The sequence below is a fragment of the Sciurus carolinensis genome, chromosome 11, assembly GCF_902686445.1.
Source record: "Sciurus carolinensis chromosome 11, mSciCar1.2, whole genome shotgun sequence".
In the NCBI taxonomy this organism is placed as follows: domain Eukaryota; kingdom Metazoa; phylum Chordata; class Mammalia; order Rodentia; family Sciuridae; genus Sciurus; species Sciurus carolinensis.
Window position 1 is genome coordinate 32,664,599 of NC_062223.1, and position 23,017 is coordinate 32,687,615.

At 35.0% G+C, this 23,017-nt stretch overlaps 1 protein-coding gene and 1 non-coding gene across 3 annotated transcripts in view; both read left to right on the top strand.

Moving 5' to 3' along the window:
• Positions 1 to 23,017, top strand: part of Ckap5 (cytoskeleton associated protein 5) — a 100,179-nt gene that overhangs the window by 67,735 nt on the left and 9,427 nt on the right. For both annotated transcript variants that reach the window (XM_047518676.1, XM_047518677.1), the window contains exons 23-35: positions 979 to 1,092; positions 2,236 to 2,364; positions 6,835 to 7,029; positions 7,398 to 7,533; positions 9,375 to 9,463; positions 11,177 to 11,302; positions 12,389 to 12,538; positions 12,822 to 13,025; positions 13,231 to 13,366; positions 13,935 to 14,128; positions 15,222 to 15,394; positions 16,571 to 16,744; positions 16,966 to 17,086. In XM_047518676.1, the coding sequence (XP_047374632.1) occupies positions 979 to 1,092; positions 2,236 to 2,364; positions 6,835 to 7,029; positions 7,398 to 7,533; positions 9,375 to 9,463; positions 11,177 to 11,302; positions 12,389 to 12,538; positions 12,822 to 13,025; positions 13,231 to 13,366; positions 13,935 to 14,128; positions 15,222 to 15,394; positions 16,571 to 16,744; positions 16,966 to 17,086 (1,941 nt within the window). The remainder of the gene's footprint in view (positions 1 to 978; positions 1,093 to 2,235; positions 2,365 to 6,834; positions 7,030 to 7,397; positions 7,534 to 9,374; positions 9,464 to 11,176; positions 11,303 to 12,388; positions 12,539 to 12,821; positions 13,026 to 13,230; positions 13,367 to 13,934; positions 14,129 to 15,221; positions 15,395 to 16,570; positions 16,745 to 16,965; positions 17,087 to 23,017) is intronic.
• Positions 13,608 to 13,718, top strand: LOC124960844 (small nucleolar RNA SNORD67). The gene has a single exon (XR_007104166.1). It is a non-coding gene; the product is annotated as a small nucleolar RNA SNORD67 (small nucleolar RNA).

Sequence of the window (23,017 nt, forward strand, 5' to 3'; positions counted from 1 at the left end):
TTACTTTGACCTAGAAATAGCTTCCTTTAAATTTCTTAAGTGTGTCTCAAAATATGCAGGTTTATTCATGAAATTTTTGTTAATTTCAAAATTTTGCTTTTTACAAGATTCAATATCAAGTATCTTTGTGTGAAACTACTTGCCAATACTTTCTTTTTTTTTTTTTTTTTTTTTTTTGTCCTTTGGTCCTTTTTATTTATAATGTAATTGATAAAATACTCCTTCTACATACATTAAGAACAACATAGGACAGTGTAATAATTTTTGCTTCAACTGTCAAACATAATCTGGCCAACTCAAGAGGATAGGAAAATGTTTTGCATTTACCCGTATGTCTACTCTTTTCATCATTCTTTCTCCTTATCCCATGTTGCAGGCTTTGATTTTTCATTTCTTCCTACATTTAGAACTTTTTAAAGCCATTCTTTTAGGTTAAGCCTATTGGTAAAGAATCGTATTAGTTTTCCTTCAACTGAAAATGCCTTGATGTCTTTTTCATTCTTAAAGGACATTTAGATGGGTCTAGGAATTCGTTTTTTTTTTTTTTTTTTTTTTTTTTTAATTTGTAAATAATTTCTAATTTGTAGATTTTTATTTGTATACCTTAATTTAAAAAAAAATTTTTTTTAGATATTTATTTTATTTATTTATATGCAGTGCTGAGAATTGAACCCAGGATTGAATCCAGTGCCTCGAACATGCTAGGCAAAGCGCTCTGCCACTGAGCTATAACCCCAGCCCAGGGTTTTGTTAAACTAAGCCTTTACCTTTAAAATATTATTATTATAAGTATTATAGCTTATGATCTAAAATTCTAATATAGTTTTATGAACTAAGAATTACTCTAAGCTAATAGATTTCTTTATATCTTGAGCAGACTAGAAATCTGCTTTATTTACTGTATAGCAGCAAACTTGCAAAATTTTGAGCACACATTGATTACAGTTTGAACATGAAGTGTTGATGCTTTGCATTCAGGTGCAGCAGACATTGAATATACTCCAGCAATTGGCAGTAGCCATGGGCCCAAACATCAAGCAACATGTAAAGAACCTAGGCATTCCTATCATCACAGTCCTTGGAGACAGCAAGGTAAACCTCACCCTTTCCACTATGCTGCATTCTGGAATAGGCCAACCACATTCTTGGGCTAAGGATAATTCTCTTTTCTAGAGTACATGTAAACCCCTAAAAGCTTATAAAGATGAGATTATTAGGAGAAAAAACAGTAAACATATTTACTGTTTTCAAAGTGACTAGATAATATAACTCACCAGCATTGTGAATCTTATCTAGTGATCTCCTCTGAGGTTCAGTTTCATTATCTGTGAAATTTCTTTCTTACAGAATTGAGTGAGTCTCTATGTGAGATACATTGTATTATTCCTGTTTCATATAGTATGATCTCAATAAATGCTAATATTATGATTATAATATCATTGTATTAAGTTCAATGTAGTGAATAAGTATATGAATTTTTGGATCTTGTTATTCTTTACTTTTTTCACCCCAAACTATAGCAGAATCTCCAAGTATTTCACCAAGAGATTTGTAACTCACACTACTAGAAGTAATTGAAGTGTCATTGAGGGTTGCCTGCCTTTTATATTTAACCCTAGCCTAGATATTTGAATTTCTTTACTTTTATGAAATTCATTTAATTTTAGGAATTGGATCATTTTAATATTTTTTACATTAATAAGTCTTTCTCATTCTATGGTAATGCAAATTAATATAAAAACATAAATATTAAACTTGATAGCAATAGTTTTAAGTATTTTGAGACTTCTAACATATAGAATTCCATTCTTCAGATTTTTTTTTTTTTTTTTTTTTTTTTTTTTTTTGCAGTGCTGGGGATCGAACCCAGGGCCTTGTGCTTGCAAGGCAGAATTCCATTCTTTAGCAGGTGGTCATGGGCCTAAGGGACCCCAGATATTCAGAAAACAAAATCTAGGAGTTAATTTCTTTTGCATTGTTTAAGCCCAGATCACTGTTTTTCCTAATTAACTAAGTATAAAATGTTTTCAGTTTAGAATTTTGTATTTCCACTTTCCTTTGGAGTTTTTATTACAACCATGGAAGTAGTTTCTTTTTCAGAGAAGATCATTCCAACTACATTCATGTAGACCTTGGAGAAACTTCTGTTGTTCACATTCATAAAATAATAAACTTTTCTCCCCTATCTCCAAACTATAGTTGATATTATTTTTTCCAATTCTCTTCTCTGGTCAGAACAATGTTCGAGCTGCTGCCCTAGGAACTGTGAATGCTTGGGCAGAACAGACAGGCATGAAGGAATGGCTGGAGGGAGAAGATCTTTCTGAAGAACTCAAAAAGGAAAATCCTTTCTTGAGGCAAGAGGTTAGTACCATAAATTAATCAATTAGACATGTGCTTTACTTAATGTTTTTTACTTCCTTAAAGGCCAGGGCCTGCCTAATTTTTTGTGTGTCAGTATGTATATGTGTATATACATATATACATCTGATACACACACACACACACACACACATACATACATATCCATATGATTAAAATTAACTTTATTATAAAAGTTAATAATGAAAACAAATTCATTCCCAAAGTTTTTGTATTTACATGTCCCCCCTCCTATTTTTCCCCATCTATTCACAGACTACTTTAACAATAAAACTTTTTAATTTTTTTTTTTTTTTTAGTTGTCAATGGATCTTTTATTTTATTTATTTATATGTGGTATCAAACCCAGGACCTCACACATGCCAGGCAAGCTCTCTACCACTGAGCCACAACTTCAGCCCTAACAATAAAACTTTTTAAGGGTTTAACTCTTATGGGATTTTCTCTTTCTTTGAATTCTTAAATGGTAAAATCAAAGGTTTTAATAAGAATATAAAAATAGAGTTTAGCATTTAGAAGTCAAAAAGTATAATCCATCATGCCAAAAGAATGAAGAAAAGGTATATAATCCTATCAGCTGATGCTTAGAAAAGTATTTGGTAAAATCCAGTACTCATTTATGATTTAAAAAAAAAATTCAAGTTAGTAATAGAATTATTTCAGCTTCATTAAGAGCACCTGCAAAAACCTCTATAGATAACATCATAGTCACTGGCAGAAGACTTAATACTTTTTGCCCTAAAGATTAGGAACAAGATAAAGTTGTCAACTCTTGCTATAACTCAATACAGTTGATATGTCATTTCTCATCAAATTGATCTACAAATTTAATGTAACTCCTGTAAAAATTCCATAAAGGTTTTTTTGGTTTTTTGTTTTTTTTTATAGAGAGAGGCAAGCTTATTCTAAAATTTATAGAGAAAAGCAGAGGCTCTTGAATAGCCAAAACAGTCTTCACAAGAAAACAGTAGGAAGAATCAGTTACCATATGTTAAGTTTTACTTTATTCCTTATCAGTTCAATTCACTGTGGTATCAGTGACAGGAATCCAGGGTAGAGATAAAAACAAAATCAGTGGAATGGGAGAGAAAACCCAAAATAGAACCACATTTTTTTTTTCCTGTTTCTGTGAATCGAACCCAGGACCTCATCACTGAGCTTCATCCTTAGCCCTTTTTAGTTTTTATTTTGAGACAGGGTTTCAACCAAGTTGACCAGCCTAGCCTTGAACTTGTTATCCTGCTGCCTCCGCCTCCCATCAATGGAATTGCAGGCATGCGCAAACACACCTACTGATCAACTAATTTTTCATAAAATTTAAAAAGTGAATCAGTAGAGGAAAAGGTACCCTTTTCAACAAATTATTCTGAAACAATAGAATATCCATAGACAGAAGAAATTGAACCTTGACCTAAACCTCATGTCTGACACAAAAATTAAAAATAGATCACAGACTTAAATTTAGAACATAAGACTGGTACAGTTCTTTTGTTTTTGTTTTTGATACTTGGGATTGAAGCCTGAGGTGCTTTACAAACTCAGCTACATTCCCTACTCCTTTTCTTTTTTATTTTGAGACAGGGTCTTGCTAAGTTGGTGAGGTTCTTGAAAAGTTGTCAAGGTTGACCTTGAACTTTCAATCCTCCTGCATCAACCTTTTAAGTCACTGGGATTACAGGTGTCCACCTCCGCACCTGGCCAGACTATGGAAAAATAACATGCAAGAAAGATAACAAGACCATTAAAAGATAACATAGAAAATCTTCATAATATTAGGTTGGCAAGAAATTCTTAGACTTGTAATTAAAACTATAAACCATAATAAGAAAAATTAATATACCGTACTACCTCAAAATTTAAAACTTTTTGGACTGGAGATGTAGGTCAGTAGTACAATTCTTGCCTAGTATGTGCCAGGCCCTGGGTTTGATCCCAGCACTACAAAAAAAAAAAAAAAAAAAAAAAAATTTTTAATTTTTCTTTTTAACTTTTATTCTGCAAAAGATCATTTGAAGAAGACAAAAAGGCTACAGAGTTGGGGAAAATATTGTAAACTATCTATTAAAGAACTAATATCTGGAGTATGTAAAGAATTCTCAAAATTCAGCAGTTTAAAAAATGTGGGGGAAGGTGCTGGGAATGTAGCTTAGTGGTAGAGCACTTACTTAGCATACATGGGTTCCATTTCAGCAGCACCACCAAAATAAATTAATTTGTTAGAAAATGGGCAAAAGACATGAACTACATTTCACTGAAGAAGATTTGTAAATGGTAGATAATTCCCTGAAAGGTGTTCAACATTATTAGTCATTAGAGAAATGCAGATTAAAACTACAATGAGGTATTACTACACAACTATCAGAATTGTTAAATAAAAAATAGTAACACCTAATACTAGCAACCATGTGAAGAACATTGAACACTCGTACTTTGCTAGTGGAAATATGAATGTTCATAGTAACCTTCCCTAATAATAGCCCAAAACTGGGAACATAGCTTAAGACATAGACTAGTAGAAATGTAAATGTTCATAGTAGCTACCTTAATAAGAGCTCAAACCTGGGGGTATAATTAAGGGGTATAGTATTTGACTGCAAGATGACCAAAACCTATAACAGCTCAGATATCCTATAGCAGGTGATTTCAACTATTGAACATCCATACATAGAACATTGTTTTGCAGTAAGGAATTTTTCTGCACAAGAAAACCAATCCCAAATGGTTACAAACTGTTTGATTCCATTTTTATAACACATTTAGGTTTTATTTTATTTTGCTTTTGGTTATTTGCCATACTGGGGATTGAACTCCCAGCCCTGTGAGTGCTAGGCAAGCTCTCTACCACTGAGCTATATGCCCCTAGTCCTATAAAGAACATTTGAAATGGAGAACAGATTAGTGGTTACCAGGAAATGGGAATGTGGTTAGAAAAGGTCAACACAAGAAATCTTGTGATTGTAACTGTTCAGAATCTTGACTATGGTGGCAGATATATTAACATAGACATGATAATATGGTATAAAAATATTCATACACAAATGAGTACCAGTAAAATAAGATCACTGAACTGTATCAGTGTCAATAACCTGGTTGTGGTATTGTAGTATACTTTTGTAAAATGTTATGTATGGAGGAAATTGGGTAAAGACAGCACAGGATCTTTATATAGTCTTATAATTGCAAGTGAATCTGTAATTATCTTAATAAAAATTTTAGTAAAAAAATAGAGATGTGAATTATTTTAGGAGTATAGAACAAAAACTTCATAAAATAAAAGTCTTCGTAGAATTTGTCATCTGACCCAATAAATGTTTTGGGTCTTTAAATATTTCTTAAAATTTAAAGAAGTTAAGTGAAAGTTTTTCATCTTTAAAATATATTAAGAAGTTTGTGAATGTGGCTTAGTGGTAGAGCGCTCACTTATCTTGCCCAAAGTTCTGGGTTCAATCCCAAAGTCTCCTAAAATGTATATAAAGCTGGGTACAGTGGCACATGCCTATAATCGCAGTGACTTTGGGGAGGCTAAAGCTGGAGGATCACAAGTTTGATGCCAACCTTTGCAACTTAGTAGGACCCAATCTCAAAAATAAGTGGTAGAACACCCCAGGTTACCCCTGTACCATTAAAAAATATTTTTAAAAAAGAACTATTAAAGCTTTATAATGTAATGCCCAACTATGGTCTGAAAAACTATGTCCTTATCTTAAAGATGATTGTCATCATTGCATATATTATTTTGGTAAAACACAGTTTTGGTTTTTGTATGGGAATTGAACCTAGGGATGCTTTACCACTGAACTACATTCCCCAGTCCTTCTTATTTTTTGTTTTGAGACAGGATTTTGCTGAACAGAGGACGGTGGTGCACACTTGTAATCCCAACAATTTAGGAGGCCATGGCAGCAGGATCACAAATTCAAATTCAACCTCAGCAACTTAAACCTTATCTTAAAATAAAAAATACATAGGGCTGGGGATGTGGCTCAGTGGTAAATCACCTCTGGATTCAACCCCCAGTACCAAAAAAAAAAAAAAAAAAAAAAAAAAAAAAAAAGATTTTGTTAAGTTGCTAAGGCTGGCCTCAAATTTGTGATCCTCCTCTGAGTTGCCAAAATTACAAGCACCCAACAACATGACGCTGTTCTTTTTGTTGGTGTTGGTGTTGGTGTCGTTGTTATTGATGGACCTTTATTTTATTCATATATTTACATGTGGTGCCAAGAATCAAACCCAGTGCCTCACACTTGCTTGGCAAGAGCTCTACAACTGAGCTACAACCCCAGGCCTGTAATGCTGTTCTTAAGCAATAAAAAATACTGATTTCATATTGGAAAGTTGCAGTATAAGAACTAATTTAATGTTGGTGACTAACAAAATCATTAAGCCTGAGATCACAAATAATAACAGTTTTCCATTTGAAGTGTGTGACTAATCTTTCTTTTCTTTTGGCAGCTTCTGGGCTGGCTGGCTGAGAAACTACCTACTCTTCGTTCCACCCCAACGGATCTTATCCTTTGTGTTCCTCATCTTTACTCCTGCCTAGAAGATCGAAATGGAGATGTACGAAAGAAGGCCCAGGATGCTTTGCCATTCTTTATGATGCATTTAGGATATGAAAAAATGGCCAAGGCTACTGGGAAACTAAAGGTACTACTTGCTGCTGCTGTTAAAAACCATTGGTAAAATATTGAACATGAATTTATGTAAGCAAAATATCATATTACCCATTGTGAGACTTAATTTGAAATCCTGTTGAGAACAAAAATAAAATAATTAGCATTGTAGAATTTCTGAGAATCTGCCAGCCTCACAAGGTGAAAACTATGACCTTCTAGAATGATAGCAACTTGAGTATGACTTCATAATGTGTATTATTTCTCTTGCACTGTGTGCTGCCTCCCTTCATTGGTATTTAAAAAGTAGGAGCTCAGTCATTTGAAAGCATATCTGTTTTTAAGCTTAATATGAGTGCATCATTTATGTTCCCTTTCACTTATGTTTCATTGTCTCTGTAGCCAACTTCTAAAGATCAAGTATTGGCCATGCTAGAGAAAGCCAAAGCTAACATGCCAGCCAAGCCTGCTGCACCTGCTAAAGCAACATCCAAACCAATGGGAGGGTCAGCTCCAGCCAAATTCCAGCCTGCATCAGGTAACTCTGCATCAGGTAACTCTGTTTTGAGAGGGTTGAAGTGAGAGGAAATAACCTGAGGGAACTCTAAAAAGATACCCAGTTTTCTTCCTTTTATCATAATTCCTCACAGTCTAGATCCCAAGCCCTCTCTCCGAAACTCCTTCCTCAAAACGTTTGTCAAGCATTATGCCAGGAATTGTGGTAAGGGTATGAAGATGATTAATTTGGTTTCCAAGTCTGAAAAGGTGCTTTGATACTCCTTTCTCAAAATATTCCACACTGTTTTTAAGATTTCCATAACTATTTTCTAACATTGCATATTCTAATTACAGTAGGAATTGGGAACATCTAGTTTAAACCACTTTATTAGCAGATGAGGAAACTCAAAGAGGTTACTAACTTGCAAAAGAACAAATAGCCAACCAGTGCCTCAGCCAGCTTAAAATTCTACTTTAAGTCACAAATGAGTTCTCCTTCTACCACACTTGGCTACTTGCTTTTCACTAATCCATTCAAATGATTACTAATTGTGTGCGCACACCACACACACACTAGGGTTTGAACTCAGGGCCTTGTATGTACAAAGTACACACAACCTCTGAAATATGTTCCATCCCTATTAATCCTTGAAAGAAAATTCTCCATTTCTTCATTCTTTTTTTTTTTTTTTTTTTTTTTTTCTGCCAGCAGGGGATGAGGTTAGGTTACCAGGGTTTGAATTCAGGGGCATTCAACTCATGAACCACATCCCCAGCCCTATTTTGTGTTTTATTTAGAGACAGGGTCTCACTGAGTTGCTGAATGCCTTGCCATTACTGAGGCTGGCTTTGAACTCATGATCCTCCTGTCAGCCTTCCTAGCCACTGAGATGACAGGTGTGCACCACCATGCCCAGTTTCGATTCCTTCATTCTAATGTTAAAATTCTGTAATGTATTATCTGTAATCACTTCAAGACTTTCTTGCTTAAACATAACAGTATTCTTCCATTTAGTAGGTTAAAAATGTTGATGCTATAAAGTTAGAAATTTTGCATGTATAAAACTCATGATATCAAAGTACATATTCAGTTTTAACATTTATTGGAATTGTTATGTAGAGGATAATGAATCTCAATTTCATTGTCTAAGGTAATGAAATCTCTTAGTTTTAGAGATGAAAGACATTACCATTAAGGAAGTACTAATCTGGCAAAAAGTGGTATTTTTTAACCCTTATTTAGAAAATAATTTTAAAACTGCAGGGTTTGTTTTTCTTTTTTTGTTTTTGATATTGAGGATTGAAGCCTGGGGTGCTTTACCACTGAACTACATCCTTTTTATTTTTTATTTTGAGATAGGGTCTCACTAAGTTGTCACGGCTGGTCTCCACCTTGTACTCCTCCTGCCTCAGACTCCCTAGATGCTGGGGTTACAAGCATGTACCACTACATCCGGCTAAAACTGCAGTTGAAATATTGCTAAAGGAGATGTAAATTTTCTTTTTTTCTTCCTGTACCTCCAGTGCTGAGGATTGAACCCAGGAGCACTTTATCCCAGCCCTTTTTTTTTATTTTGAGAGAGGATCTTATTAAGTTGCCCAGGCTATCCTCAAAATTGTGATTCTACTGTCTCAACCTCCTGAGTCTCTGGAATTACAGGCATGTGCCACTGTGCCCAGCCTGAATTACTTTTTTAAGGTTATCCTAAATAGGAATTTGGGGAGAAAAGAAGACTAGGAAAAAAATTCTAACTGAAAACACCTTATAAATTGATTTGTTTACGACTGTTGATTTTCTCTTCATTGTATTTAACCTGCCTAGAATAAAATGGGTAATTAGTTAGAATTTACATTTATCTTACCTGCCTTTTTTTCTCAAAGCACCTGTTGAAGATTCTGTTTCCAGCACCATAGAAGCTAAATCTGATCCAAGAAAGGCCAAAGCGCCAGGGGTTTCCTCTAAAGTAAAGGTGTGTTAACTCAGCATACTTAGATGTAGATTTGCTTTTGCATTTGTTTTACACATCGAGTCATTGTGTTAGGGAAGATCATATTGTATACTGTATATAGAACATCACTACGTTTTGTTTTTTGTTTTTAAAGTATTGGAGATTGAACCCAGGGGCACTGTACCATTGAGCTACATCTCCAGTCCATTTTTAGTAAGACCCCATAACAGACGCCCTGCTCTCATGAGATGCTGTGGTGGTTCCTGTTATGCCAATTTCTAGGGAAGATTTTGAGAAGTGAAAAGAAAAGGAAAGCATATATATCTTTGGCAGAATGATTGCTTTAGACTGATTTGAATTTGAAAGAAGAATGGTAATCAGCTTTCTTCCAGTTTGGCTCAGTTAAGTTATGATACTGGAAGGTGCTTTGATTAGTCTAAAAGAAAACACCTTTTAACCTCACGACAGTGGGGATGATTTAAAGAAATACATTCTCATTTCATTTTAAATATCCCTTGGGTAATTTTTTCATTTAATATTTTGAATCATAGCAAATTTTCAGTTTCTATATCAAGGTTTAGAGCTGATCACTGTATTCAGACTTTTGATTATTTAATACTTACAAAAGGAAAATTACCAAACTCTATAAATGGTAGTAAATCTAAATAAAGATTATTTAATAAACTATATGCAATGGTTACAAAAATACAGGACTGTTACTCAGTACATTTATATTATGCTCCCATCATAGAATAGGTACTTTCTAGTCATTCTTTAAATATATTACAGTTGTCCCTTTTTCTTCCCTCTGCTGGTGTCCTTTAGCTTTGTGAGTTATTTAAGTGGGTAATTATCTTCTAAACTCTGCACTGAAGTTGTTCTTTTCCTGTCCTTCCTTCCTTATTCTAAATTGAGCAAGTGCTTATTTTAGTATTTTGATCACAAGTGCTTTGAAGTATTTTTGACTCTATTCTAAGTGCCATAATTTTTTTCCAGTCTTTTGCAGTTTACAAACAATTTGATGTAAGCAGTCTCATATTTGTTTTGACTAAATGACTTCAGTGTTTGAACTAGAAGGAAATTCTGGCCAACTAGAAATAGTAAACTCTTGCTACATTTATACTAATAATAATTCCAGTAATGAAATTTGAATTTTACCTTAATTATATGTACTATTATTCACTATTTTCTTTCCATCTGATATAAAGATTCTAAATCTTGAATTGCTTTTAAAAACCACATTAGTGACTAAGTATTAAAGTGTTTCTACCAACTTTAGGAGAAGGTTCAAAGGGGCTCCAGTTATGGTGCTTTGATAGAGGTACATTAAGTAAATGTAGGGAGAAATAAAGGAACTTTCTCAACTAAGTGATGTGAAATGTATAAATGTCATTCAAAATATCATTAATATGGAAATATAAAATAGTATCAAAGACTTCAATAAAGCAAATAACTATCCAATAAACAAAAATTGTCTGTGACTCAGACTAATGAGAGGTAATAACTTTTCCAACTGTATTTCTTGCCATCTCATGAGCTAACCAATAGTTCTAGAGAAAACTGTACAAAAATACATGACTTGCAAGATTCTGTAAATCAACTGCTTCTTTCATGTTGGAATATAATGTAGAGAGATGTCTCTGGTTTTTGTAAAAATGCCCTTTTCTTGGGCAGCAACGTCATACTCTGCAGAAGTGACCTAACTAATCAACATTCCCTGAACTTTGATTGTAGAGTGTACAAGGAAAGAAAGTGCCAAGCAAAACCAGCTTAAAAGAAGATGAAGACAAATCTGGGCCTATTTTTATTGTTGTTCCAAATGGAAAGGAACAAAGAATGAAAGATGAAAAAGGATTGAAGGTAAGGAAGGGATAAGAAGTTTTAGGAGTTTTTTGCTTGTCTTTGTTTTATTTTGTTACTTAAAAAGAGTTTTATTGTCTGAATAAAATTCATATTTTGAAATATCTGGTAATTAACAATTTTTTGCTCATATAGTATCTTATTCTCTAAGATGACTTTACGGGAACAGTAATTGGTACAAAAAGTACTATAGGACCTACTGTGCTTTTCCTCTAAATTGAAAAATAATTTTGTAGTTGTTTTTTTTTTTTAATCAAACATCATAAGTATTCATTTATTTTTTATTGATTATTGGACACATGGGTGCTTTATCTCATATATGTAAAATCTTTTATTTTTATAACTTTTTTTTTAATGTGGTACAGGGATCAAACCCAGTGCCTCACATGTGCTAGGCAAGTGCTCTACACTGATCCACAACCCTCACCCTGTATGTAATATCTTGAAATGAAGATTTGGTGACTACGTATTTGATTGGATCAATCACTTTACTTGGGCTCTGGTATCTCACAGGGCATACTTAGGGCCCTGGGTTTGATCTTCAGCACCATCAAAGCAAAACATTCCTTTTATATTGTTTTTGTTTTATTAATTGTTTTAAAATTTGTTTTTCCAAATTTTTATTGGTACATTATATATGTATCATCTTTATTACCTGCCCATCATGTTGAACATTTAGGTTGTTTCTAGTCTTTCATAATTACAAACTGTGCTACATGCAATAAGCATCTTTGAATGTACTTATATGTATTAAATACCCAAAATGGTATGTGCTTTTTAAATTTTGATATTTAAAATTTTTCTTCTATTAAAGTTGCACCATGTTCCACTGTATTATATAATTATAATATTGACTTTACTAGTAAAAATTGCTCAAAATTATTTCCCTTTAAAATTTTCAGAGTTGATGAAGTTCCAGAAATATGACAGCTTCAATTGACATTTTGTGCTCATATTTACTTACAAATGAATCTTATTTAATTAAAAAATCTATTGAGTCCTGCAGCTACATTAAATAAGGCTGTCTACTTAATTTTAGTTGAATACTTCGTAGCCAGTCTCTTTTTATTTATTTATTTTTTTCAGGTGCTAAAGTGGAATTTTACTACCCCACGGGATGAATACATTGAACAACTGAAGACTCAAATGTCTAGCTGTGTGGCTAAATGGTTACAAGATGAGATGTTTCACTCAGACTTTCAGCATCACAATAAGGCCCTAGCTGTCATGGTTGATGTAAGTCTGCAATAGATAAATGTGTATGTATCTCAGTCATGTGAAAATACTCAGCCCTATAAAATAATCAGAGTGCCTTGAAGGAAAAAGTAGAATATACCATGTTCTCAGTTCTTCCTTGATAAAATAAATGACTGTTTATTTCCTAGGTATTGAAGGCTTATAAATCTAACTTTTTTTTTTTTTAATGCAATAGAATTTTGAAAGTACTTGACTGATACAATATACAATTTAAGTTTTATACAGTCTTATTTTTGGGGGGGTTGTTTTGTTTTGTTTTAAGCACCTGGAGAGTGAAAAAGAAGGTGTCATTGGTTGCCTGGATCTTATCTTAAAATGGCTTACCCTACGGTTTTTTGACACCAATACAAGCGTCCTAATGAAAGCACTGGAATATTTAAAATTGCTCTTCACCCTACTAAGTGAGGAGGAATATCATCTTACTGAGAATGAAGCATCTTCCTTCATTCCCTATCTCATCCTCAAGGTAATGTGTTGTTCTCACCCTGAGAGACTGCTTAAGCTCCCAGCTAACTTCAGTTTCTATACACTTACTCCCTCTTCCTTTTTCTTTTATTATATGATGACACCTACCACCACTTATCCTCATGCCTTTCTTTTTTCAAGATACAGTAATGCATGAGGTGGCCAAGTAAAGGTCTTGCTTAACCATTATTTTCCTTGTTGACTAGGTTGGAGAACCAAAGGATGTCATTCGTAAAGACGTTCGTGCCATCCTGAATCGGATGTGCCTTGTCTACCCAGCCAGCAAGATGTTCCCCTTCATCATGGAAGGAACCAAATCCAAAAACTCAAAGCAGAGAGCAGGTGAAGCAGACGGTTTAATTTTTTATTTATTTATTTTTGGTGTTATTATGCTGAGGATCAAACCCCAGAGCCTTGTTAGGCAAGTGCTCTACCACTGAGGTATACCACCAGCCGTACACACTTAAAATTGAGATGTGAGCCTCTACAACAGTGACCACCCTGCCAAGAAGAAATAATTTATAGACACACAAGGACATTTCTTCATTGTCTTTGTAGTTGATCCCAACCTTTTGATTTAGACTGTGAGAGTGATGAGTTGCACACTGATGGAGCCATGGTATCAGGTGATACAGGCACCATTCAGTACCACCCTGGTGACAAAATCAAGTGCACAGGGGCCATCTGACTCACAGGCATCCCTTTCTTTCAGGTGTACTTGCTATCACACCATTGTTTCATTGAGAAGAGGCATATATAAGAAAAAAAAAAAAAAATGAAAAACTCTAGGTAGAGCCCAAATAAGATTTTAGTCTTACATGTATGCCACAGGAAATCTGCCTAGCGAGGAGAAGTCTATATGCCAAATGTACTTTGAATCTCAGTAATCAAGTCCTTTTCCCCCCAACAGAGTGCCTGGAAGAGCTGGGGTGCCTAGTCGAGTCCTATGGCATGAACGTTTGCCAGCCAACTCCAGGAAAAGCCTTAAAAGAAATTGCTATACATATAGGAGACCGTGACAATGCTGTACGCAATGCTGCCCTCAACACCATAGTAACAGTATACAATGTACATGGAGATCAAGTGTTTAAACTGATTGGAAATGTGAGTGACTTTTCTCTGTGTGTGGTCAGCATTTTATAAAAAATATTCCAAGGTGTTTTAGGTGCCAGATTTCCTGCAATATCAACAGCACCAAAGTTTTACCACTTGTTAGTAAATTCAACCCATCAATGTATCCTAGAATCCAGATAGACACTTGAGGATTCTCTGATAAATGAAGGACATGTAGGCTTTGTTTTGCTGGAAATCAGATTTTCTTTTTAGAGTTTCTATTTGTGGCAGTTTGCTTTAGACATAAGAGCTATTTATAAATGAAGAAATCTGAGCTAGTCTAGGATTTAAATTCTACGGAGCAATCTGCTCCATAATTTTTAATGCATTTGGTTTTCAGTTAACAAGTATTCCCTTGGAACAGCGTGACTACTGGTGCCTGTAAGATCTAAAGCGTTTTATAACCAAGTACAGGGTGCATGCCAGTATTCCTAGCTACTCAAAAAGCTTAGGTGAGAGGATTGTGAGTTTAAGGCCAGCTTGGGCAACATAATAAGACCCCATCTTAAAAAGAAAAGAAAACATGTTGAGCTACAGCTGCAAGCCACTTTTTCAGACACATTAGATTCACTTCTGACTCCTTGCTTCCTTTGAGCCAGTCACTTCTGTGGCTCAACCTGTTTTTCACTCCATTTACCTCATCATAGCACCATTTATATACCCTTTACTTAAATTAATTTACATATATCTAATCAAATCTTTATTGTCACCCTATTGGAAAAGATACAACAGGTGGGAATTTTATAAATGACCAAAAATGAAGATTTTTGTCCATAGTCAACCCAAGCTAGTTAGTAGTAACAAAACAAAAACAAGGAAGCTTCATCTAATTTTTGACCTTTTAATAAAATTGTAGTTATCAGTAGTTTATTTTTGTATTCTTTCTTTTTTCATACTGTCTCTTGTTACTATAGCTAAGCAGATATTAATAGCAGTTGATTTAATAATGTAGTGTTTTAAAAGTAAAATCCTAGCTTAGTAGCTTCAATGAAAATAGATAATTCTTGAATCCTCCAATTAGGATTTTAATTCTCCACATATTTTAGTATATGAATATGCTAATAAGTTAAATTTGGTCTCACAGCTTTCTGAAAAGGATATGAGTATGCTTGAGGAAAGGATTAAGCGATCAGCAAAGAGGCCCTCAACTGCACCAATGAAACAGGTGGAAGAGAAACCTCAGCGCACACAGAACATAAGCTCGAATGCAAACATGCTACGCAAGGGACCAGCTGAGGACATGTCCTCCAAACTCAAGTATGTGGATGGAGATAGGTGATTGAGAGCATCTCTAGGGACTTAGCTTTGTGTGCTCAGAGCTTGTCCTGTAACATAATCTTGAGTTCTTGTCATTATCATGCATGACAGAGTGTCTGGGTAAATGTCTTGTAACCAAATGTTTAATCTTTCAGTCTTCATTGTCTTTGTCTTTGTCTCAAAACCACTTCTAAATGGTCTTGTGCCTTCTTTCACTGCTTTTCCGTGGACAGAATTATGTATCGCACTTATAGGATGTAAGTACTGCCTGCTAATTTCTCATTAGCAGGGCTCTTATATCTTTCTAACTTCTGACATGGATTCATCCCCTCTGGAGACTGACTGGCTTAGAGTTTATAATCAGGGTAGAGGGTGTTCATAAATATCATGCCTTCCATAAAAATCCAGTAGATAGCAGAAATGGCAACTCACTATCATGTGGCTAAAAGATTGATTTGCCTTTTTCCTTGTGTTATATTTAGTTGTGCTCAGGTCCTCATTCTTGAGATAAGGCTAAATAAAAAGCATGCAACCCAGAATTGGCTTGGGACTCAAAATACTGCCTTCTAAGCAAGACAGCTCTATTTTGGATTGTGTCATGAGTATAATTTTAACCAATTTGAATTTGGAAACATCGCATACCTATTTCTGAGATATAATGCTGGCCCTGACCTGTCAAGAGTGACTGTGCTTAAAATGGGGTGACTGTCCTTCAGAGTATAAAAATGTATTAAGTACTGCATGGACTGATGCAATGTTTATGATTAAAAAAACTTAAACGCTAATTAATTTAGTGGAAAAAAACCCAGCTAGTCTAGATTTTTCTTATATTTTTGCCCATACATAGTGAACTCTGAATCAATATAAGTATACTTTATTTTCTGTTCCATATGGAATAGAACTAAGTACAAGATTTGTTAACTTTAGCAAATTAATAATACTTAGCTGGTAATGTAAGTACAATTAAAGTTACCTACTTTCTTAGGACATTCATGAACCAGTGCAGTGTTATTGCCTAAGGTACTTTTCTTAGACTCAAGGACTTAAATCATTCAGGGGGGCTGAAACCAGAAGTTGAACATCTGTCATGAAGCTTTGAGGCAGTCGGCAGTTGTACTCTTGCCCTTTGGTTAAGAAGTCTGTCTTAGTTCAGGAGCCTCTTTTTGCTTTCCTTAGCCAAGCCCGAAGCATGAGTGGGCATCCTGAGGCAGCCCAAATGGTTCGCCGAGAATTCCAGCTGGATCTAGATGAGATTGAGAATGACAATGGTACAGTCCGATGCGAAATGCCAGAACTTGTCCAGCACAAACTGGATGACATTTTTGAACCAGTTCTTATTCCCGAACCCAAGTAAGTTCAACTTGTTTAAGTATAAGTAGTTGATGATCATCAGAGGATATATTTGAAAAGAGCCCTCTGTGGGAGAGTGTGCAGTTAAAACTTTTCAGAACTGATTACTGTCTGACTGATAACAGTTTTTTATTGAGGCCTGGGTCCAGAGGGGAATTGCATAATTTCCACTTATTGCAATGTTTTGTAAGAGAGATTGAATTTTCCCCTTTGCTCTCTAGGATCCGAGCTGTTTCTCCACACTTTGATGATATGCACAGTAATACAGCATCCACAATCAATTTTATTATCTCCCAAGTGGCCAGTGGTGACATCAACACAAGTATCCAAGCTCTGACACAGGTAATGGGAATGCTCCCCATGGCAGTAATTCCACTGGTGGACATAAAGCCTGTAAGAATGATCAGTCACACCCCAGCAAAGTCACTTTTGTGATGGAAAAAAGTCAGTCAGTCATCACTTGCCTCAAAGGACGTAGCTTTAATAGAACCTTGCATTTTTATAATTATATTTATGTACCAGATGCTGGAGAAAAAGCAGTAAACAAGTGGGCCCAGCACTCATGGAACTTATTTAGAATTTAGTAGACAGCGAGAAGTAAACAAGAAGATATCAGAGCTGGGGTTGTGGCTCAGTGGTAGAGCACTTGCCTAGCACATGTGAGGCACTGAGTTCAGTCCTCAGCACCCCATAAAAATAAGTAAAGGCATTGTGTCATATACAACTAAAAACTAATATTAAAAAAAAAACTATCAGATAATAGTAACTAGTATGTAAAGGTGGGGTGATGGGAGAGGGACTACATAGTTTCTTAGATTGAGTGATCAGGAAAAGTTTTAATAATAGGGATATGCAGATAAGAGGTAAGAACATTCCAAATGGAGGGAACAGCTAGTACACAAAGGCTTTAGAGTAGGAATGAGCTTTCTGTGTTCAAGAAAACTGAAAGGTTTGTGTAGATATGGGCATAGGGTGCAGTGAGGAGAATAATGATATAAAATGAGGTTTGAGAGACAGATGATGACCACATCATATAATGCTTTCTTGACAAGTTCAAGGGTAAGTTGTTTGGATTTTACATATGATGGGAAGCCTTTAGAAAGATTTTAAAGAAGCTACTCTGTGTGTGTGTGTGTGTGTCCATGTGTGTACATGCATGTGCCTTATACATGATTGTCAGATACCTTTACCCATGTTCTGCTTCCCTTCCCTAATAGTCAAATCTTGAAGCTGTTAGGTGGGGCAGAGCTAGGTATGCATCCACAGTTGTGGCAAGTGGGTGGAAATAGAAAGCTATAGTGGCCCAATGTGAGGATCTCAAACCCCAAGTATCATGAGGAGGGTGTCTGTACAAGAAAAGGATGACAGAGAATTGGGAGTCAGAGCCCAAGCAGGTTGAAGAGAGTGTGTCCATGCAGGGAGCCAAACTGTCATGTGGTAGTCCCCCACAGAAGGTGAGGAAGATGTCCACATGTGTTGGATATGGGCATAGTGTGGGGGGTTGCACAGAATGGGGAGTATGTGTTACACTTTTTAAAACACACGAATCAAGCTGGACTCGGCGCACACTTATAATCCCAGAAGTTCAGGAGGCTAAGGCAGGAGGATCACAAGTTCAAGGCCAACCTCTGCAGTTTAGCAAGACCCTGTCTCAAAAATAAATAAATTAATTAATTAATTAATTAATTAATTAATTAATAGATAGATAAATAAAAAGGACTGGGCATGTAGCTCAATGGTAAAGCAACCCTGGGACCAAAAGAAATTTGGTCCTCCCCAAATTAAAAAGATGAGATCGGTAGAGGGAAGGGAGCCAGGGGGTACAGAAGGGGAGGGGAGGGAGAGGTACTGGGAACTGAGTTAGAACAAGATCTATTCCATGCTTTTATAATTATGTCAAAATAAATTCTACTGCCGGGCATGGTGGTGCACACCTGTAATCCCAGCAGCTTGGGAGGCTGAGGCAGGAGGATCACAAGTTAAAAGCCAGCCTTAGCAATTTATCGAGGCCCTAAACAACTCAATGAGACCCTGTCTCTAAATAAAATACGAAAAAGGACTGAGACCCAGTGATTGACTGCCCCTGGGTTCAATCCCTGGTACCCAAAAATAAATGGATTCTACTGCCATGTATAACTAGAAACAATTAAAAAATAATACTGGGAATATTACCCTAAAGAAAATAAAAATTTAAAAGATTAAACTGTCAACAATAATGATGTTAAGTTCTTGGGACTAAATTAAGCAGTACATATGTAAGACCTTCACAGACAGAACTGTAAAGCTTTATTGAATGACATTAGAGAATTTCCAAGTGGAAATACACTGTTTACAAGATTATTCAGGATTAAAAAGATGCCAGTTCTTGAGTCCATAAATTCAATGCATTTCCAATCAAAATCTCTAAAGTTTTTTCTTGTTTTTTTTTTTTTTTGCAATTTGAGAAGCTTATTCTAAAATGTATGTGGGAGATTGAAGGGCCTAAGAAGTACAAAGACAATTTTTAGAAATAACACTGGAGAAGTCTTGCATCGGCAGTGTTACTGTCACTGTTATTAAGATACTGTCCTGACCAAGGGATAAGGACATTAAAAAACTCTTGGTAAATGCTGATTAATCAGTAGATATTGTTGGGACTAGTTATTTTCCATGAGAACAACAGTATAATTAGTTTGCTATTTCCTACGCCAAAATATATTTCAGATGGATTAAAGACCTAGATGTGAGAAGCAAAACTTAATAGGAGAACATCTTTGACTTCAAGGTAGGAAAGAATTTCTTTAAAGCTACACAAAAAACATAATAGAAAATTTTAACTACATTAAAATTTTTTCAAACTTCTGTGCACCAAAGGAAAGTGAAAGATCACTTATATATTGAGAGATTTAGATACAGTAAACAAAAATAAGTAACGATACAGGGGAATTTGAATAATTTTTATCAGTTTAGAAGTCAGGGGGCTGGGGAGATAGCTCAGTTGGAAGGCCCTGGGTTCGATCCCCAGCACCGCAAAAAAAAAAAAAAAAAGAAGTCAGGATAGTAGTAACAAAAGCAATGAGAAGGAATAGTAGTAACTGGTGGAGGGAACAGTACCAAACTGGAAGGTCACGCAGAGGTATTCTGGTGCAATAGACGTCCTAGAACTTATTCCCAATGGCAGGTACACAAATGTGTATGCTTGCAGAATTTCATTAAGCTGTGCTCTCAGGATTTGTACCTTATGCTATATGATAGTTAAACTGTAGTTAAAGAATATTAGGGGCTGGGGTTGTAGCTCAGTAGTAGAGCACTTATGTCCATCTACAACTAAAAAAAATATTTTTAAAAAGAATATTAGAAAATGATAAACTAGATTTAATTTAATACATACTCATATATATGGAACTTTTCATTCTCTGAAATGATAATTTATTTTCTGTATCTCCATTGAACATTTTCAAAAATAAATCATATAAAGAAAACCTTAACAAATGCAATAATTAAGAGATAGACCAAATAATTAAGAGATAACCCAATAAATTTTTAAATGGTGTCATGAAAAAATATTGGCTACTTTGAAAGTATGAAACACTCCTAAATAACCTTCTGTTCAAAATAACTATGATTTGGGGAGTGTAGAGTGCTTGCCTAGCATGCATGAGGCCCTAGGGTCATGTCCCAGCACCACAAAAATTAGATAGACAGACAGACAGACAGGTAGATAAAAATTCTGATGGTTGAATAAGAAAATATCTCACTGCAAAACTATTGGAAAAGTAAAATTCAGTCAGGTACATAGCACATGCTTGTAATCCCAGAGTCGCAGGAGAATCACAAATTTGAGGCCAGCTTGGGCAATTTAATTTTGTCTCATAATTAAAATATACAGAAGATGTAACTCTGGATTCAATCCCTGGTTCCAAGGAGGGAAGAAAAGTAAAACTCAGAAAGGTATGCTTCCCAAAATGTATTTATTATAAGAAAGGCTAAAATAAAGATTTAGTGTTTGCAGAAATTAGAAAAAAAAAATCAGAAGGAATTTTAAAGTAGGAAATAATAAGATTAGAATTCATTAAATTCTCCATTTATGTATGCTCTTATCAAAATGTATAAATGCATTCTACTGTCATGTACAACTAATTGGAACAAATAAACTTTTTTAAAAATTCAAGAAATGTTCTGTAATTAAAATTATAAAAATACATGCTGATTCTTATAAAAACAAATCTCTTACTAACCTAATTAGAGAGCAAAAATATAAGAATAAAGAGTGAGAATAATCAAAACACCACATGTAACTCTGAAAATTTAATATAACAGATCTGCCATCCAGTTTTTTTTAAATAACAGGAATTTAGGCAGACCACTAAGGTAAAGCAGGAAAACAGAATCTAAAAAGAAAAAAAAAAAGTAAAATTGTAAGATTTTGATCTGGAGAAAGTAATCAAAGTTACCATCTACTAAATCAATAAACAAGTGAAATAATGTAGAATATATTTGCAACCCATAGGACCAATAAAAGAAAACCCAGAAGAAACATGAGTATGAATAGACAAATTACAGCAGATATCCAAAAGTTCAGTGAATACATGAAAGGTGTTCAATCCAACCTCTCCACACACCCCACAGTAACACAAATCAAAATAACAATAAGATAATCACCATTAAACCATAAAACTGGCAAAAAGTATATATAGCTGATAAAGATGCTGGAAAAGCAGTTCTCTTGTGTTAAATGTAGAAATATGAATTGTTAGGGCCTATTTTGGGGGCTGAGGATATAACTGAATGATAGCCTACTTAGCATACACAAGAACCAGCACCAAAAAAAAGCATCATATTCCCCCAGACTAAGAAATTATACTCTGAACCCTCTTAGAAACACAAGCACATGTATACACGCACACACACACACAACACACACATACTTATTTTAACATAGACAACATAGCCAAAGTAGAAGCACCGGAAGTTCATCAGTAAGAGAATGAATGAGTAAATTTTGCTTCATGCATACATGGGTTATTATGTAGCACTTAAAAACAGATTATTCCTATTGACTTTAGGGTTATTTCATAAATTTCTGTTGAACAGAAAACTAGATGCAGAGAAGTGTACAGAAAGCATTCTGCCATTGAGCTATACCCTAAACCCTTTTTATTTTATTTTAACAGAGTCTCACTAACTTGCCAAGGCTGACTTTGAACTTGTATTCCTCCCGCCTCAACCTCCTAAATCACTGGGATTACAGGCATGGCATGTACCATCATGCCTGGTTTACCTTTTTTTTTTTTTTTTTTTTTTGTACCAGGGATTAAGCCCAGAGGCACTTAAGCCCTGGGCCACATCCCCAGCTCTTTTTATTTTTTATTTTGAGACAAGGTTCTTGCTAGGTTGCTTAGGGCCTCACTAAATTGTTAGGGCTGGCCTGGAATTTTCAATCCTCCTGCTTCAGCCTTCCAAGCTGCTGGGATTACATGCCTAGCTACAATCTTGTTGTGAAATAAATGCCTGAAACCTTGATCCTGTCTGTAGTATGTGCAATTGTATATGATATTGTGAACATGAAAATAATATATGCCAGGTTGTTAATGTTAGTCACCTTGAGAGGAATAAGCCTCCCTAAAAATACATACATTTTTTCATGGTGTTCATGTTGAAACATCATTGTTAACAGTCCCAGTTACATAAAATTGTGCTTATGAGGTCTGCAGTATAAATAGATAATGAAAGTAAGACCATAGCTTCTACCACACCAGGAGGCACCATTGACATTATAGTGCCCCAACGCAGCACACACACACAAACTGGAGTTGTGCTCAAAAGGAGGGTTACTGAAGATTGACCATAGTTGTCTTGGGATGTTATTTATGTAATCACATAAATAAAGTTATTTTTATATGTTCAGTATGCCTGAGGCCCTGAGTTCAATCCCCAGCACAAAAAAAAAAAAAACAACTTCTATGTATATCTATAAAATTTTAATAAAAAAGCAAAAAGGTGGGGTTGCGCTTGTAGCTCAGTGGTAGAGTGCTTGCCTAGCATGTGTGAGGCACTGGATTCAATCCTCAGAACCACATAATAAATAAATAAATGTATAAATACAATAACATTTTTTTTAAAAAAGGTATTCTTCTACTAGTGTATAGGAGATGTATATTTTACCATTAGTGACAGCCAGTATACTAACCCAAAATAAAGAAAACCACTGGATCAGGATGTGGAAAATCTGACATTTGAGTTTAGACTAAGTTGAGCTTTCTGAGCCTCACTTTTCTCATAAATGGAACTCTT